General features: G+C 43.0%; 1 protein-coding gene across 1 annotated transcript in view; it reads right to left on the reverse strand.

The window, feature by feature from the left end:
* LOC115166943 (tumor necrosis factor alpha-induced protein 8-like protein 3) overlaps positions 1 to 5328 on the reverse strand; it is a 226779-nt gene extending 221451 nt beyond the window's left edge. Inside the window, exon 1 of the mRNA XM_029720899.1 lies at positions 4846 to 5328. Coding sequence (XP_029576759.1) covers positions 4846 to 4888 — 43 coding nt within the window. The 5' untranslated portion in view covers positions 4889 to 5328. The remainder of the gene's footprint in view (positions 1 to 4845) is intronic.
* Positions 5329 to 19642: the final 14314 nt, after the last annotated feature.

Raw genomic sequence — 19642 nt, forward strand, 5'->3', positions numbered from 1 at the left:
TGTATGTGCATGTGTGTTCAAGGGTGTGTTTGTAGGAGGGGAGAAGAGTGTTTGGGCTGCAAGAGGGATAATGTGTGTGAAGGGCAGTAAATGGATGTGTGCCATGGGAAAGGTATGTGTGTGTGTGAGTGAGAGAGAGAGAGAGAGAGAGAGAGAAGTCCAGTCAGTTCACAGGGCCCAGGAGAGTAGATATAAGTCAATAGACCATAGAAAGAGAAATATAGCACAGCTATGACCATACCCAGAACCAAACATCTCCTTCTCCCCTCTCCTATCCTACCTACTATATTAACAGACAGTATTATGGTTGTTTGAAGAGTCCTGTATTGTAGCTTTGTTCAGGCATAATTCCCTCTAAAAAGAGAAGCATTTGAAGAAAGATCACAGCTTTAGACACTAGCCTCTGCTTTGAGCAAGATTAAAATGCCAGGGAGAGAGATAGATAAAGAGAAGGGTAGAAGAGGGGGGGCAAGAGAGAGAGACAGGCGACAGGAAAAAGGGGAAAGCGAGTTAGAGCGATAGGGGTGGTAGAGAGTCACAAAAGAAAGAAAGAGAGAGTCAGTGAGATGTGGGGAGAGTGAGAGAAAGAGTGACTAAAGAGAGAGAGGAGGGAGAGAGAGAGTCAGTGAGATGTGGGGAAGGTGAGAGAAAGAGTGACTAAAGAGAGAGGAGAGAGAGTCAGCGAGATGTGGGGAGAGTGAGAGAAAGAGTGACTAAAGAGAGAGGAGAGAGAGTCAGCGAGATGTAGGGAGAGTGAGAGAAAGAGTTACTAAAGAGAGAGAGGAGGGAGAGAGAGAGTCAGTGAGATGTGGGGAGAGTGAGAGAAAGAGTGACTAAAGAGAGAGAGGAGGGAGAGAGAGAGTCAGTGAGATGTGGGGAGAGTGAGAGAAAGAGTGACTAAAGAGAGAGAGGAGGGAGAGAGAGAGTCAGTGAGATGTGGGGAGAGTGAGAGAAAGAGTTACTAAAGAGAGAGAGGAGGGAGAGAGAGAGTCAGCGAGATGTGGGGAGAGTGAGAGAAAGAGTGACTAAAGAGAGAGAGGAGGGAGAGAGAGAGTCAGTGAGATGTGGGGAGAGTGAGAGAAAGAGTGACTAAAGAGAGAGAGGAGGGAGAGAGAGAGTCAGTGAGATGTGGGGAGAGTGAGAGAAAGAGTTACTAAAGAGAGAGAGGAGGGAGAGAGAGAGTCAGCGAGATGTAGGGAGAGTGAGAGAAAGAGTGACTAAAGAGAGAGGAGAGAGAGTCAGCGAGATGTAGGGAGAGTGAGAGAGAGTGACTAAAGAGAGAGAGGAGGGAGAGAGAGAGTCAGTGAGATGTGGGGAAGGTGAGAGAAAGAGTGACTAAAGAGAGAGGAGAGAGAGTCAGCGAGATGTAGGGAGAGTGAGAGAAAGAGTTACTAAAGAGAGAGAGGAGGGAGAGAGAGAGTCAGTGAGATGTGGGGAGAGTGAGAGAAAGAGTGACTAAAGAGAGAGAGGAGGGAGAGAGAGAGTCAGTGAGATGTGGGGAGAGTGAGAGAAAGAGTTACTAAAGAGAGAGAGGAGGGAGAGAGAGAGTCAGCGAGATGTGGGGAGAGTGAGAGAAAGAGTGACTAAAGAGAGAGGAGAGAGAGTCAGCGAGATGTAGGGAGAGTGAGAGAGAGTGACTAAAGAGAGAGAGGAGGGAGAGAGAGAGTCAGTGAGATGTGGGGAAGGTGAGAGAAAGAGTGACTAAAGAGAGAGGAGAGAGAGTCAGCGAGATGTAGGGAGAGTGAGAGAAAGAGTTACTAAAGAGAGAGAGGAGGGAGAGAGAGAGTCAGTGAGATGTGGGGAGAGTGAGAGAAAGAGTGACTAAAGAGAGAGAGGAGGGAGAGAGAGAGTCAGTGAGATGTGGGGAGAGTGAGAGAAAGAGTGACTAAAGAGAGAGAGGAGGGAGAGAGAGAGTCAGCGAGATGTGGGGAGAGTGAGAGAAAGAGTGACTAAAAAGAGAGAGGAGAGAGTCAGTGAGATGTGGGGAGAGTGAGAGAAAGAGTGACTAAAAAGAGAGAGGAGAGAGTCAGTGAGATGTGGGGAGAGTGAGAGAAAGAGTGACTAAAGAGAGAGAGGAGGGAGAGAGAGAGTCAGCGAGATGTGGGGAGAGTGAGAGAAAGAGTGACTAAAAAGAGAGAGGAGAGAGTCAGTGAGATGTGGGGAGAGTGAGAGAAAGAGTGACTAAAGAGAGAGAGGAGGGAGAGAGAGAGTCAGCGAGATGTGGGGAGAGTGAGAGAAAGAGTGACTAAAAGAGAGAGGAGAGAGTCAGTGAGATGTGGGGAGAGTGAGAGAAAGAGTGACTAAAGAGAGAGAGGAGGGAGAGAGAGAGTCAGTGAGATGTGGGGAGCGTGAGAGAAAGAGTGACTAAAGAGAGAGGAGAGAGAGTCAGTGAGATGTGGGGAGAGTGAGAGAAAGAGTTACTAAAGAGAGAGAGGAGGGAGAGAGAGAGTCAGCGAGATGTGGGGAGAGTGAGAGAAAGAGTGACTAAAGAGAGAGGAGAGAGAGTCAGCGAGATGTAGGGAGAGTGAGAGAAAGAGTGACTAAAGAGAGAGAGGAGGGAGAGAGAGAGTCAGTGAGATGTGGGGAGAGTGAGAGAAAGAGTGACTAAAGAGAGAGAGGAGGGAGAGAGAGAGTCAGTGAGATGTGGGGAGAGTGAGAGAAAGAGTGACTAAAGAGAGAGAGGAGGGAGAGAGAGAGTCAGCGAGATGTGGGGAGAGTGAGAGAAAGAGTGACTAAAAAGAGAGAGGAGAGAGTCAGTGAGATGTGGGGAGAGTGAGAGAAAGAGTTACTAAAGAGAGAGAGGAGAGAGTCAGTGAGATCTGGGGCGAGTGACAATGCTGTAGTATTTAAGGATATCCTAATGCCTCCAGCACAGTAAGCCTCTGTCTCCCCAAACAATTTTAAAAACCAGACCAAACGTAAACACGGCCCTTCACACAGGGCTCAGAGAGGTTAGGGGTCCTGTGGCTGAAGACAAACCACGACATTAGAGATATGGTAAAGAACAGGGGACTTTCAGACATAGGGAGCTATACTGAGGACACCACCTGTTGTATATTACACCATGTACCAGCATTACTATGAAAACAGGCCTTCTGAAAGTATTCCTATGATTAATGCTACCAGCTCTCACAATCTCACGTCACAACTAGACGTCCATCCACGTTTCTCAAACATAACATTTGGAAGTTGTTCCAAACATCACATTTCTAAGTGTTTAAGGTTAAATTTAGGCATGAACTCAGAATTTTTAAGGTTAGGGTTAAGTTCAGACATTAACTCCACATTTTCTCAAGGTTAGGCATTAACTCTGAGTGGTTAAGGTTAGGGTTAAGGTTTGGGATAGGCTTAAAAAAATACATCAAAAGAAAACTTTCTATCGCTGGATTGGAACTCTTGGAATCACAGGCAGATGCTTACGCCCCTCCACCATCCCAGTCCACCATAGCAAAACACTCACTGTTGCCCCTAGTGGCCGGTTTCCACATCATCTCCCGATATCCTCACACATGGATGGACGTCCAATACTGACAAGTATCACAAGTGACCTGGCTGGATTAATGATGTGTGTGTGTGTGTGTGTGTGTGTGTGTGTGTGTGTGTGTGTGTGTGTGTGTGTGTGTGTGTGTGTGTGTGTGTGTGTGTGTGTGTGTGTGTGTGTGTGTGTGTGTGTGTGACAGTTGTATTGCCTGAGTGGAATTCTCTGTAGGATCACAGCTACGTTATAAATAGCCATCAGGAAAACATACAACCAGAACCTGTCAACCAGGAGCGCTAACGTTCTCCTTTCACTGCCACAGTCAAGTCTTGCCCCTGGACTTTACAACCATACCGATGTAGGGTCTTCATTTCAGACAGTTTGATAAACCAGGAAAATAATCCTACAGTGACAGGAAATGTGAATTATTATGTGGGTTATAATTACTGTAATTTCTTCGTAGGTTTTTTGTTAGGGCAAATAAAGTCTGAAATGTTAAAGTGGAAATGACAAACTTTAGATGGATTTTATTAAGATCTGTAAGGCTGCGTTCCAAATGGCACTGTATTCCCATTTTAGTGCACTACTTTGACCAAGGCCTATAGAGCTCTGGTCTAAAGTAGTGTGCTATATAGGGAATAGGGTACCATTTTGGACACACCTTATGTGTAAATATTGATCTCTGTATTGGAACGTAAGACGAGAGCCACACTCTGTCCATGTAGTCAGACAGAACCTGTCTGTTAGTTTGAGTCCCAGACATCTCCTGTTAAATATTGATCTATCCTCTGAGAGGATGACTTGAGGGGAGGAGAGTACAGAGGAGGTCCCTAGAAGATGTGTTGATTATTATCAAATCTAATAGCTTGACACACACACAATCATGTACACACAGGCACGTACGTACCTACGCACACACTCACTGACACGCACACACACACACACACGCACACAGACACACGCACACAGACACACGTACACAGACACACGTACACACGTACACACGTACACACGTACACACACACACACGTACACACACACACACACACACACACACACACGCACACACACACACACGTGTCTCAGCTTGCCTGGCCAGCTAATCATTGCCACGGCTCACACACTGAGCCGGCTTACAGACTCACACAGAGCGGAAGGCAGGCTGCAACTCCGCATGTACAGACCAGAGATAAATAAACACAGGAAAGTTCACAGTCCAATCCTAACCTTTTAACCATTAGTGGAAACCTCTACCTACTACAAGTTTGAATAGACACAGAGACACAAACACACACACAAACACACATACACACATATAAATGCAGCCACATACACAAGCACACACACACATTAGCAAGCAATCTTACCTGGGAGATCCCCCTCACTCTGCTCCCCCGAGTCGGAATCCATTTTCTCCTCCTAAACTCTGGACAGAGAACCTCTTATTCTTTCTCTCTCTCTTTCACTCTCTCTCTCTCTCGCTCTCTCTCTCTTTCTCTCTCTCTGCCTCTCTCTCTGTCTCCCTTGCTCTCTCGCTCTTTCTCTCTCTGTCTCCCTCTCTTCCACAGCGAGTTAGCTATTTCCCCGCTCTCTTTCTCTCGTTTTGTTGCTCTCTCTCGCTTTTCAGAGGCAGTGAAACTCTCCTCTCTGGCTAGAACACAGCAGCTGAGTAGGGAATAGCTGTGACTGGCTGAAAGCCTGATTTGCTGAGCTGTACCTCTTTTGCTCTTAATTTTTTTGCTCCCTCTTTCTCCCTCTTTCTTTCTCTCTTCTCCCTGGCTCCCTCCCTCACTCGCTAACTGTGCTGACTCCTTCAATATCTCTCTTCCTCTCCTCTACTTTCCTCCTCCCGTCCCTCCTCCCTTCATCATTCTGGTCAGTCCCTCCCTCCCTATCTCTCCCTCTCTTTCCTTCCCTCCCTCTCTTTCTCTCTGTGCTGTCACTCTCTGTCACTCTCCCTCAGCACTCTCAATATCTGTCTTTATTTTCTGTCACACTCCCTTTCTGTCCTCCTGTGCTCACTCTCTCTCTCTCTACATGCGGTGTATCTCTCTGATCATTAAGTTATGTGTGTGTTCCACTGTGGGAGAGGAGAAACTGAAGCCAGTAGCAGCAGTAGCTAGTTTTTACACCACCAGCTCAATCCCCTGCCTTCCCTCTTCCTCCCCCTTCCCTCCTCCTCCCCTCCTCCCCCTTCCCTCCTCCTCCCCTCCTCCCCTCCTCCCCCTTCCCTCTTTCTCCCCCTTCCCTCTTTCTCCCCCTTCCCTCCTCCTCCCCCTCCCCTTCTTCCCCTTCCCTCTCCTCCCCCCTTCCTCCTGGTTATTGGCTCATAGTCAGTCATTAGAGAACCCTGTACCGCTCTGACTCACCATGACCAGAAGTCTCTAGCTGGCTGGCTGGCTGGCTGGCTGGCTGGCTGGTTGGCTGGCTGGCTGGCTGGCTAGCTGGCTGGTAGCCTGGCTGGTTGGCTGGCTGGTTGGTTGGTTGGTTGGTTGGTTGCCAGGCTAGTTGGCTGGTTGGCTGGCTGGCTGGCTGGTTGGCTGGCTGGTGACATGATCATGGTGTTCAGCACTTCTCGTGGACCACACTGAGACATCCTAAATGGTACCCTATTCCCTATATAGTGCACTACTATAGCCTCGCTATTGTTATTTTACTGCTGCTGTTTAATATTTGTTACTTTTTTCTTAACACATTTTTTATTTTCTTAAAACTTCTTAAAGCATTGTTGGTTAAGGGCTTGTAAGTAAGCATTTCACTGTAAGGTCTACACCTGTTGTATTTGGCGCACGTGACAAATAAGCTTTGATTTGATTTGATTTGACTTTTAACCAGAGCCTTACATCAGTCCCAAATAAAATGGAAGGTCTGCGTGTGTGTGTGCGTGCTTGCCTGTGTGCGTGCTTGCCTGTGTGTGTGTGTGTGTGTGTGTGTGTGTGCGTGCTTGCCTGTGTGTGTGTGTGTGTGTGCCTACAGATGGTTGTATTTTTAGGCTACCTCAGTAGGTCCCTTGAACAGCAGATGGGCCTCATCCCCACAGGCAGTGTTATTATAACACATCATCACACTCCATAATCAAATCAAATGTATTGGTCACGTACACATATTTTGCAGATGTTATACTGCGGGTGTAGGGAAAAACTTGTCTGTGTGCGTGTCTGTGTATGTATGAGTGCATATTACAGTATAATACACCACATTAGAATTGTACTTAATTAACCATTATTTTAACAGGGAGATACACTGGAGACCAAGGACTCTTTCACAAATGAATCCAGTACACACATCACTACACATCAAAATACACATCACTTCACATCAATATACACATCACTATACATCAATATACACATCACTATACACATCAATATACACATCACTATACACATTACTATACATCAATATACACATTACTATACATCAATATACACATTACTATACATCAATATACACATTACTATACATCAATATACACCAATATACACATTACTACACATCAATACACATCAATACACACATCACTACACATCAATAGACACATCACTACACATCAATAGACACATCACTACACATCAATAGACACATCACTACACATCAATAGACACATCACTACACATCAATATACACATCACAATACATCAATATACACATTACTACACATCAATATACACATCACAATACATCAATATACACATTACTACACATCAATATACACATCACTATACATCAATATACACATCACTATACATCAATATACACATCACAATACATCAATATACACATCAATATACACATCACAATACATCAGTATACACATCCCTACACATCAATATACACATTACTATACATCAATATACACATTACTATACATCAATATACACCAATATACACATTACTACACATCAATACACATCAATACACACATCACTACACATCAATATACACATCACAATACATCAATATACACATTACTGCACATCAATATACACATCACTATACATCAATATACACATTACTATACATCAATATACACATCACAATACATCAATATACACATCAATATACACATCACAATACATCAGTATACACATTACTATACATCAATATACACATCACTACTGTTACGAACCGGCTCAGAGTTCGCAACAAAAGGGAGACAACGTGGAGACAAGGAGTATCAAAATATATATTTATTAAATAAAGTAACTAAGTAATTAACAATTGTGATTGTAATCAGTAATCAGTAGTGTAAGTGAGTGTTTTGCATACCTGAATGTAATAATGCAGGGTGTTGAAAGGTGCCAAAGCAAATAACCAAAAAGCCACAAAACTACACAACCAAAATCAGCAAAGTGTCTGCGTGGAGAGAGCCTACGTTAATGACTGTGGAAGAGGTGCCTTTATCCTGGGACACACCCGAGCCCAGGTGTTTCCCATCTAGCTGACGACCCTTCCAACTCCGCCCACCGGCATCCTAATAAAGAAACAAGAACAAAGAGAGAGAATACGGCAGACAGAGTGGGAGGGTCGTCACACTACACACATTACTATACATCAATATACACATCACTACACATCAATATACACATCACAATACATCAATATACACATTACTATACATCAATATACACATCACAATACATCAATATACACATCACTACACATCAATATACACATCACTATACATCAATATACACATCACTACACATCAATAGACACATCACTACACATCAATATACACATCACTTCACATCAATATACACATTACTATACATTAAACACATCAATACACACATCACTACACATCAATATACACATCACAATACATCAATATACACATCACTACACATTAAACACATCAATATACACATCACTACACATCATATACACATCACTACACATCAATATACACATCACTACACATTAAACACATCAATATACACATCACTACACATCATATACACATCACTACACATCAATATACACATCAATATAGACATCAATACACATCAATATACACATCAATACACATCAATATAGACATCCTTACACATCATATACACATCACTACACATCACTATACATCAATATACACATCAATACACATCAATACATAAATGAATGTGTCATGCGTCCACAGCAGAGTTATGATGACAACTTAGTGATGACATACAACACACAGCTAGTTGAGGTCAGCCAGTCTGTCTCTGGTGGGAACAGGGAAACACAGATGGTTGAGGTCAGTCAGTCTGTCTCTGGTGGGAACAGGGAAACACAGATGGTTGAGGTCAGTCAGTCTGTCTCTGGTGGGAACAGGGAAACACAGCTAGTTGAGGTCAGCCAGTCTGTCTCTGCTGGGAACAGGGAAACACAGCTAGTTGAGGTCAGCCAGTCTGTCTCTGGTGGGAATAGGGAAACACAGCTAGTTGAGGTCAGTCAGTCTGTCTCTGGTGGGAACAGGGAAACACAGATGGTTGAGGTCAGTCAGTCTGTCTCTGGTGGGAACAGGGAAACACAGATGGTTGAGGTCAGTCAGTCTGTCTCTGGTGGGAACAGGGAAACACAGATGGTTGAGGTCAGTCAGTCTGTCTCTGGTGGGAACAGGGACCACAGCTAGTTGAGGTCAGTCAGTCTGTCTCTGGTGGGAACAGGGAAACACAGATGGTTGAGGTCAGCCAGTCTGTCTCTGGTGGGAACAGGGAAACACAGATGGTTGAGGTTAGTCAGTCTGTCTCTGGTGGGAACAGGGACCACAGCTAGTTGAGGTCAGTCAGTCTGTCTCTGGTGGGAACAGGGAAACACAGATGGTTGAGGTCAGTCAGTCTGTCTCTGGTGGGAACAGGGAAACAAAAGCACAGAGCTAGCCAAAACTCATGTTGATCACCAAAACACTTTAAATCCTTGTTTACACAAAAACACACACGCACCTGTATGCACACACACACACACACACACACACACACACACAGTGGTATTATCAGATAAACAAGAGAGGTCGGTGATGACATTTTGGGAGATGACGCTGTTCCAGAACTGGAGTGGCCGTCCTTCCCTGCTCTGTGTTCCTCCCTGAGCTCCGAGGTCATTTGTCAAATTCAGTCTTAACGAGACGTCACTTAAATAATGGAAATGAATTAGTGTAGGGAGGTCTCTTCTAACAAGGGAGGTCACAGTTAACAAGCTTTAATGAAGTAGAGGAGGTTTTAGGTATAAACTGTAGGTTCAGATACCACTCTGTCTGTCTGTCTGTCCCAGGACTAGGAGATAACTATAGCTGCACAGAGGAAATGACTGCCAGACCTACTCAACGTCTACTGAAAGTGTGTGTGTGTGTGTGTGTGTGTGTGAGTGTGTGTGTGTGTGTGTGTGTGTGTGTGTGTGTGTGTGTGTGTGTGTGTGTGTGTGTGTGTGTGTGTGTGTGTGTGTGTGTGTGCAAGAGAAGGACAGACATGGCCAGATCCCTCTGTAACAATAGCTCAGTATTGTGATTATAATATTTTAAAGGATCACCACTGTCTTGGATTGAAGCAGCGTTGAACGTTTGTTGTTACAGATAAAACCAGAAGATAATTGAAAATCAGAGGATTTTCTGTGTGTGCAGCTCAGAGATACAATCTGTTCTGGCCTTGTGGCCTGAAATGCTGACGTCTTTTCAAATCTACCAGCATGCGCAGGTTGAGTTAATCTGTGTTGGATTTAATCCCAGCCTACATTACCATTACCTACATTATCATCAGCCTACATTACCAACTATTTCCAGTTTCTTTATTTTTAATGGCACTTTAACTGACTGCCTAATAGAAAGCATCTGCTTGTTGTTTCTTAAGTACTCTTTAGAAGAAGGTCCTCTGTGTTCCTCTAATGCTCGATGAGAAATGAATGAGCTGTGTTTTTCCACATCAAAAGGCCCTGGAATCAGAGCTGGTGTTTGATCCGGTCCATCTTCTGGCTGAGAACCAGTCCTGGGTTTCATGGCAGGGCCTGCCCTGCCCTGTGTGTGTGTGTGGGGGGGGTGTGTGTGTGTGTGTGGGTGGGTGTGTGGGTGTGGGTGTGTGTGTGTGTGTGGGTGTGGGTGGGTGTGTGTGTGTGGGTGTGGGTGTGTGTGTGTGTGTGTGGGTGTGTGTGTGTGTGTGTGTGTGTGTGTGGGTGTGTGTGTGTGTGTGTGTGTGTGTGTGTGTGTGTGTGTGTGTGTGTATGCGTGCGTGCGTTTGTGTGTGTATCTTGTGTAGAAGCATGCATGTGTGTGAAGCCTGGCAGTGAAAGAGCTTAATGTTTCTCTAGTTTCAGTGATGTATCTACAAAAGGAGTATGATTCGGAATAACTCTGAACTTTTAATAATGTTTAAGGATAATGTTTAAAGAAAGTGTTTAGGGATAATGTTTAGGGACATTGTTTAAGGATAATGTTGATGGATAATGTGTAGGGATAATGTTTAGGGATAATGTTTGTCAATAATATCTAGTGATAATGTTTAGCTATAACGTTTTGTAATAATGTTTTGCAATGATGTTTAGTGATCATGTTTAGTGATGCTAGTAATAATGTTTAAGGATAATGTTTAGGGACAATGTTTAACGATAATGTTTAGTGATAATATTTCGTAATAATGTTTTCATAAATCTTCATGAAGATCGTTGCCATTGACCCAGCTCTCTCAACAATACGCTTCTCAGAGAGATTAGTGATAGACATCTCTGCTAAACGTTCTGTTGTGGTTAATTTCTGCATTACCAAATGAGGAGAGTTAAACTTCACACACGAGTCAGAGTTATACTTAAACTACATCTTTAATAATAAGAACTTTTTGCAAAAGCACTTTGACATTCAATGATGCACCATTTCTAATGAACCATTGAGAGTGACAACACAAAAGTACAAAGATCTTTTATAGCCAAGATACACCACTCTCAACCTACATGACGAACAACAGATACATAGAATGGTCACAAGGTTAAGATTTGTATGAAAGATATCTATAATACATAGCATACAGCAACTGCTGTGTCAGCAGTTTTCATTGTAAAGACCAGTGTCTGGTCCTCCTACTCCAAACTGGAACTGTCTCTCCCTGGTACGGTATAGCACAAAAACATTACCTCATGTTATATGGAATGCTCTTTAGGTTTTATCACCCAAAGACATCGTAAATCTCCTCTGTCTGTGTTATCTCATAGAGGCCCATCCTCAGTAGAACACACACACACAATAGTTAACAGAATACTCTATTCTGTCGAATAAAACAACCATTATAATACAATACAAGCATTATAACATAATCTGGCAATTTCCCTGACAGTTCCCATAGCAACCCCTGCCTTGTCTTGTTGATGAAGAGCTAAATATCAACAAGGGAGATGATGCTGCTATAGGCTATAAAGATATATTAGCAGGAACAACATGTCACAACCAGTTAGTGTGTGTGTGTGTTTACACTCTGCCTTCACCCATGTCAGTTTGAGAGAACACACGAGCCTGTTTCCTTTTGGAAGACACAGAAACACAATGAGAGAGAAAAGAGAAATAGAATCTATTTGCGTACTGACTTTGTTCCAAGACTAAAAATGTCTAATGGTTCTATTGCAATGTTCATGAATGTGTTCTTTTATCTATACCAGCTGTATGCTGAGAGACATTTAGTCCATAAGGTGAAACCTCAGACAGTGAGATTGTATGACAGAGAGCTCCAGGGTTGTCTATTGATATGCTTCAATAAGTACAGTGCTTTTTCTGCCGTGGAAACATGAAAACTGAACTCAGCCAAGGAGTAAGATTGGGCTTCCTTTGTGCTGAATCAGTGTTTCCCTCTGATGAAACCTAATATCGTCTAACACACACACACATGCATGTCTGTACACTCACACATACACTCAGATACGCATACACGCACACACATACTGTACACACACACACTCAGAACCAACCCCAATAGAATGCAGTTACTCCTGATCTATTCAACAGATCTCTGATCTCATACAGTAGACTGTAGAGTTGGAATAGGGACAACACAACATCACATTCACTATCTGAGAGAAGTCTTATTCCATATGGAGTGAACTGACGCTTACTTTATTGACATTGAGATGTGGAGAATGACCTCACTTTTCAATGCAATCATTTAGTTTTTAATTATAAATGTTGTTTCTCTCTCTATTTCTGTCTTGTAGCACTGTTCTTCTTTCATCATCTTTTTCCTCCTCCTCTCATTCTGCCTTTTTACATCTCTCTTTTTCTTCTCTCCCTCCTGTCTTCCCCTAACCCCCCATCTTCTACTCCTCCTCCTCTTCCTCTGTCTGTCTCTCCATCTGTATATTGTACGCCCCTCTCCCTCCTCTTTACCCTCATCCTTCTTCCTCTCCTCTATCTCCATCTCTCTGTTCCAACAAGCGCTCACAGACTCACTGAATTTGCAAATAACCTTTCTGGGAAGGGGGTTCCGCTAGCGGAACACCTGGCATACAGCCAGTGAAATTGCAGGGCGCCAAATTCAAACAACAGAAATCTAATAATTAAAATTCCTCAAACATACAAGTATTATACACCATTTTAAAGATAAACTTCTTGTTCAACCACAGTGTCCGATTTCAAAAAGGATTTACGGCTAAAGCACACCATGCGATTGGCCTAGCCACAAAAAACCATACAGCCATTTTCCAAAGGAGAGGTGTCACAAAAGTCAGAAATAGCATTAAAACTAATCACTAACCTTTGATGATCTTCATCTGGTGGCACTCCCAGGACTCCATGTTAGACAATAAATGTTTGTTTTGTTTTCAAAAAAACTCATTTAAAATTGGCGTGTTATGCTCAAAAATGCATTGTCTCAAACAAACATCCGGTGAAAATGCAGAGCCACATCAAATTACAGAAATACTCATCATAAACATTTATATAAGATACAAGTGTTATACATCCAATTAAAGATACACTTCTTGTTAATCCAGCCGCTGTGTCCGCTTTCAAAAAGGCTTTACGGCTAAAGCACACCATGCGATTATGTTAGGTCAGCGCCTAGCCACAAAAACCATACAGCCATTTTCCAACCAAGGAGAGGTGTCACAAAAGTCAGAAATAGCATTAAAATGAATCCCTTACCTTTGATGATCTTCATCTGATGGCACTCCCAGGTCTCCATGTTGGACAATAAATTTTTGTTTTGTTCGATAAAGTTCATCTTTATGTGCAAATACCTCCTTTTTGTTCGCGCGTTTAGTCCAGTAATCCAAATGCACAAAGCGCGGGCACAAAGTCTAGACGAAAAGTCAAAAAAGTTCCATTTGAGTTCGTAGAAACATGTCAAACGATATTTCTAATAAATCCTTAGGGTGTTTTTATCATAAATATTCAATAATGTTTCAACCGGACAAAACTGTTTTCATTAGAAAGGAAAGGGAACGGAGCTCGCGCTCACACTCGTGACTAAACTAAAGACTTTCAGCTAAGCCATCTGCTTAGAGTGGTCTTATTCGCTCCCCTTTCACAATAGAAGCCTGAAACAACTTCTAAAGACTGTTGACATCTAGTGGAAGCCTTAGGAAGTGCAATCTGACCCCACAGACACTGGGGTCAAACTACAAACCTCAGAATTCCCACTTCCTGGTTGGATCTTTCTCAGGTTTTCGCATGCCATATGAGTTCTGTTATACCCACAGACATTACTTTAACAGTTTTGGAAACATTAGAGTGTTTTCTATCCAAATCTACTAATTATATGCATATTCTAGCTTCTGGGCCTGAGTAACAGGCAGTTTACTCTGGGCATGCTTTTCATCCAAACTTCCCAATGCTGCCCCCTATCCCTAAAGAGTTTTAATTGCAATTCATCTGATCACTCTTCATAACATTCTGGAGTATATGCAAAATGCCATCATACAAACTGAGGCAGCAGACTTTGTGAAAATTAATATTTGTGTCATTCTCAAAACTTTTGGCCACGACTGTATATTGTGTGTTTTGGATCATTGTCTTGCTGCATGACCCAGCTGCACTTCAGCTTCAGTTCACAGACAGATGGCCTGACATTTTCCTGTAGAATTCTCTGATACAGAGCAGAATTCATGGTTCCTTACTGTGGAATGCAGTGTTTGGTTTTCGCCAGGCATAATGGGACCCAAGTCATCCAAACAGTTATACATCTGTCCATAGAACATTCTGCCAAGAGTCCCGATGATCATCCAGGTGCTTACAGATGCTTTTTGGCAAACTTGAGTCAACTGTTTGGACGACATTGGTCCCATTATGTCTGGTGAAAACCAAACACTGCATTCCACAGTAAGAACCTTATACCAACGGACAAGCATGGTGGTGGTAGTGTGATGGTTTGGGGATGCTTTTCTGCCTCAGGACCTGGATGACTTGCCTTAATAGAAGGAACCATGAATTCTGCTCTGTATCAGATAATTCTACAGGAGAATGTCAGGGCATCCATCTGTGAGCTGAAGCTGAAGCACAGCTGGGTCATGTAGCAAGATAATGATCCAAAACACACAATCAAGTCTACATGAAAATGGTTAAAAAGCAACACATTTGAAGTTTTAGAATGGCCTAGTCAAAGTCTAGACCTAATCCAAATTGAGATGTTGTGGCAGGACTTGAAATGGCAGTTCATGCTTGTTAAAGCAGTTCTTCATGCAAGTGTGGGCCAAAATTCCTCTGCAGGTATGTGAGGCTGATCAACAACTACAGGAAGCGTTTGGTTGCAGTCATTGCAGCTAAAGGTGGCAAAACCAGTTATTGAGTGTAAGGGGGAAAAACCAGTTATTGAGTGTAAGGGGGAAAAAACAGTTATTGAGTGTAAGGGGGGGAAAAACTGTTATTGAGTGTAAGGGGGGAAAACCAGTTATTGAGTGTAAGGGGGCAAAACCAGTTATTGAGTGTAAGGGGGAAAAACAGTTATTGAGTGTAAGGGGGAAAAAACAGTTATTGAGTGTAAGGGGGAAAAACTGTTATTGAGTGTAAGGGGGGAAAACCAGTTATTGAGTGTAAGGGGGCAAAAACAGTTATTGAGTGTAAGGGGGAAAAACAGTTATTGAGTGTAAGGGGGCAAAACCAGTTATTGAGTGTAAGGGGGAAAAAACAGTTATTGAGTGTAAGGGGGAAAAAACAGTTATTGAGTGTAAGGGGGCAAAACCAGTTATTGAGTGTAAGGGGGGGAAAACAGTTATTGAGTGTAAGGGGGGAAAACCAGTTATTGAGTGTAAGGGGGAAAAACAGTTATTGAGTGTAAGGGGGGAAAAAACAGTTATTGAGTGTAAGGGGGCAAAACCAGTTATTGAGTGTAAGGGGTGAAAAACCAGTTACTGAGTGTAAGGGGGGAAAAACCAGTTATTGAGTGTAAGGGGGGAAAAACCAGTTACTGAGTGTAAGGGGGCAATTATTTTTTCACATGGGGGAATTGGGTGTTGCTTTGTTAAATGAAATAAGTATATAATTGTTGTGTTATTTGTAAACTCAGGTCCCCTTTATATAATATCAGGTTTTGGTTGAAGATCTGATAGCATTCAGTATCAAAAATATGCAAAAAATAGAGAATATCAGAAAGGAGGCAAATACTTTTACACAGCAGTGTGTGTCTCTCTCCCTCTCTCTCCCCTCTCCCTCCTGTAATCCTCCTCCTCCTCCTCCTCCTCTCTCCCTGATGTTGATAGGAGAGGACAATGTTCTGTACTGGGGTGACAGACCATTCACAGAGAGGTGACAATTAACGTCACAAACACACACACACAAACGTATAAGCACACGAACATACACACACGCATGCAAAGAAGTGACAGTCACATCATGTAGACAAATATAATCACATAGACAAAGACAACAAACCTCACTGTGGTCTCCAGGTGACAAAGACAACAAACCTCACTGTGGTTTACAGGTGACAAGACAACAAACCTCACTGTGGTCTACAGGTGACAAAGACAACAAACCTCACTGTGGTTTACAGGTGACAGACAACAAACCTCACTGTGGTCTCCAGGTGACAAAGACAACAAACCTCACTGTGGTTTACAGGTGACAAAGACAACAAACCTCACTGTGGTCTACAGGTGACAAAGACAACAAACCTCACTGTGGTCTCCAGGTGACAAAGACAACAAAAACCTAACTGTGGTTTCCAGGTGACAGACAACAAACCTCACTGTGGTCTCCAGGTGACAGACAACAAACCTCACTGTGGTCTCCAGGTGACAAAGACAACAAACCTCACTGTGGTTTCCAGGTGACAGACAGCAAACCTCACTGTGGTTTCCAGGTGACAGACAACAAACCTCACTGTGGTCTCCAGGTGACAAAGACAACAAACCTCACTGTGGTTTACAGGTGACAAGACAACAAACCTCACTGTGGTCTCCAGGTGACAAAGACAACAAACCTCACTGTGGTCTCCAGGTGACAAAGACAACAAACCTCACTGTGGTCTCCAGGTGACAGACAGCAAACCTCACTGTGGTCTCCAGGTGACAGACAACAAACCTCACTGTGGTCTCCAGGTGACAAAGACAACAAACCTCACTGTGGTCTCCAGGTGACAAAGACAACAAACCTCACTGTGCTCTCCAGGTCACAAAGACAACAAACCTCACTGTGGTCTCCAGGTGACAAAGACAACAAACCTCACTGTGGTCTCCAGGTAACAGACAACAAATCTCACTGTGGTCTCCAGGTGACAAAGACAACAAACCTCACTGTGGTCTCCAGGTAACAGACAACAAATCTCACTGTGGTCTGCAGGTGACAAAGACAACAAACCTCACTGTGGTCTCCAGGTAACAGACAACAAATCTCACTGTGGTCTCCAGGTGACAAAGACAACAAACCTCACTGTGGTCTCCAGGTAACAGACAACAAATCTCACTGTGGTCTGCAGGTGACAAAGACAACAAACCTCACTGTGGTCTCCAGGTAACAGACAACAAATCTCACTGTGGTCTCCAGTTGACAAAGACAACAAATCTCACTGTGGTCTCCAGGTAACAGACAACAAATCTCACTGTGGTCTGCAGGTGACAAAGGTGAAGAAGTGGAAATCAAAAGCAAAACATGTTAAACTGAAGTGATGTATTTAAACAGAAAATACACAGATTAATTTGCTGACATTTTCATACATCAAATCGTTCCCTTTGTGTATATCATAAGAAGCCCCACTCGTGACTGGTCGGCAGGTCAGTGATGTCAGCCAATGCTGTCAGGATTTGGAGCTCAGCTGTTCTGAGAGTCGTTACTATGGAGACGTGCTTGGAGGAACAGACTATGATGCTATCTAACAGAAAATGGCCTTTTAAATAAGCTAACCCCAAGACTCTCAATTCATTTTTACTTGATTCCTCACATCCTCTCTGCTCACCTCCTTCTCAAAACACATTGGACAATAATATCTCAGGGGAGGGACCATGGACCTTCTCCTCCAATAAGGTTTAATTAGGAGTCCAACTCTTACCTTTTTATCCTAACCCCTTACCCCTGGACTATAAAGCTAACGCTTCACAAAGAACAACTAGCTGAAGTACATCAACAAGTCTGATGTCACTTCTGTTCTTCCTGCATGGCCAGACCATCTAGTGACAACTAGTGACTACTAGTGACTAGAATTATGTAACAGAAGAGCAGCTGTTCTGTGTTACAGAAGAGAAAATACACAAGAACAAACAGCCCATCCTTAGACACCACATACTTCTGTAATCACACACTGTGACGTGGAATGATGAACGACTGGAGAGTTTATATTAGTTGATGAGAGAATATCGAGCAGTTGAGTTTCTTTCAGTTTGATTAGCGTCATTATCTCTTAATCTAAGCTTCTTTCTCATGTCTCTCTACAGTTGTGTTAACAACAGTGACTTTCTCATGTCTCTCTACAGTTGTGTTAACAACAGTGACTTTCTCATGTCTCTACAGTTGTGTTAACAACAGTGACTTTCTCATGTCTCTACAGTTGTTAACAACAGTGACTTTCTCATGTCTCTCTACAGTTGCTAACAACAGTGACTTTCTCATGTCTCTCTACAGTTGTGTTAACAACAGTGCCTTTCTCATGTCTCTCTACAGTTGTGTTAACAACAGTGACTTTCTCATGTCTCTCTACAGTTGTGTTAACAACAGTGGCTTTCCCATGTCTCTCTACATTTGTGTTAACAACAGTGACTTTCTCATGTCTCTCTACAGTTGTTAACAACAGTGACTTTCTCATGTCTCTCTACAGTTGTTAACAACAGTGACTTTCTCATGTCTCTCTACAGTTGTGTTAACAACAGTGACTTTCTCATGTCTCTACATTTGTGTTAACAACAGTGACTTTCTCATGTCTCTCTACAGTTGTTAACAACAGTGACTTTCTCATGTCTCTCTACAGTTGTGTTAACAACAGTGACTTTCTCATGTCTCTCTACAGTTGTGTTAACAACAGTGACTTTCTCATGTCTCTCTACATGTGTGTTAACAACAGTGACTTTCTCATGTCTCTCTACAGTTGTGTTAACAACAGTGACTTTCTCATGTCTCTACAGTTGTTAACAACAGCAACTTTCCCATAGAGGGCACTGAGTCTGAGTCATCACTAGGCTAAACAGACACCCACTCTATCAGCGACAGTGCCTTTAGAGAGAGGAGGGAGGGAAGAGAGGGGATAGGCTGAGAGAAGGAAGGTATAGAGTGAGGGGAAGTAGAGAGGAAGGAGAGAGGGAGCAGGAGAGAGGAGGGAGAGAGAAGGAAGGAGAGGGCAGGTAGAGATAGATAGAAGGACTATCCTCTGAATTGAGAGTCAATTAAATTCAAAACAACTTTATTAGGAAAGGCATATTCAGTTTACAAGTGTAAATATCAACATCAAAACCAGACCTCTCTCTCCAATATAATACATCCTCCTTTAGACAGCACACTATGAATGGGGTGGTTGAGTAGGTAACCCTCCCCTCAGATTCCATCCACCTCTACCCAGCAGTTCCTCAGTCACATTAACAGTGTTTATCTGAGTGAAGTCTGATCTCTCTCGGGAGGCTGGAGATCGATGCGCTGTGATGATTCTAAGATAAGAAAACTCTAGGTGGCTAATCAATGATACTAACAGCCCAGCCTGCTAAGCCCAGCATGAAACCAACTGGTTCTAGGTGTGTGTGTGTGCAGAAACCAAATGGTAATCTCTTAAATCTTGTTTGAAAAACACTCTTCCAATA

This window comes from Salmo trutta, chromosome 29 (genome assembly GCF_901001165.1).
Source record: "Salmo trutta chromosome 29, fSalTru1.1, whole genome shotgun sequence".
NCBI classification, from domain to species: domain Eukaryota; kingdom Metazoa; phylum Chordata; class Actinopteri; order Salmoniformes; family Salmonidae; genus Salmo; species Salmo trutta.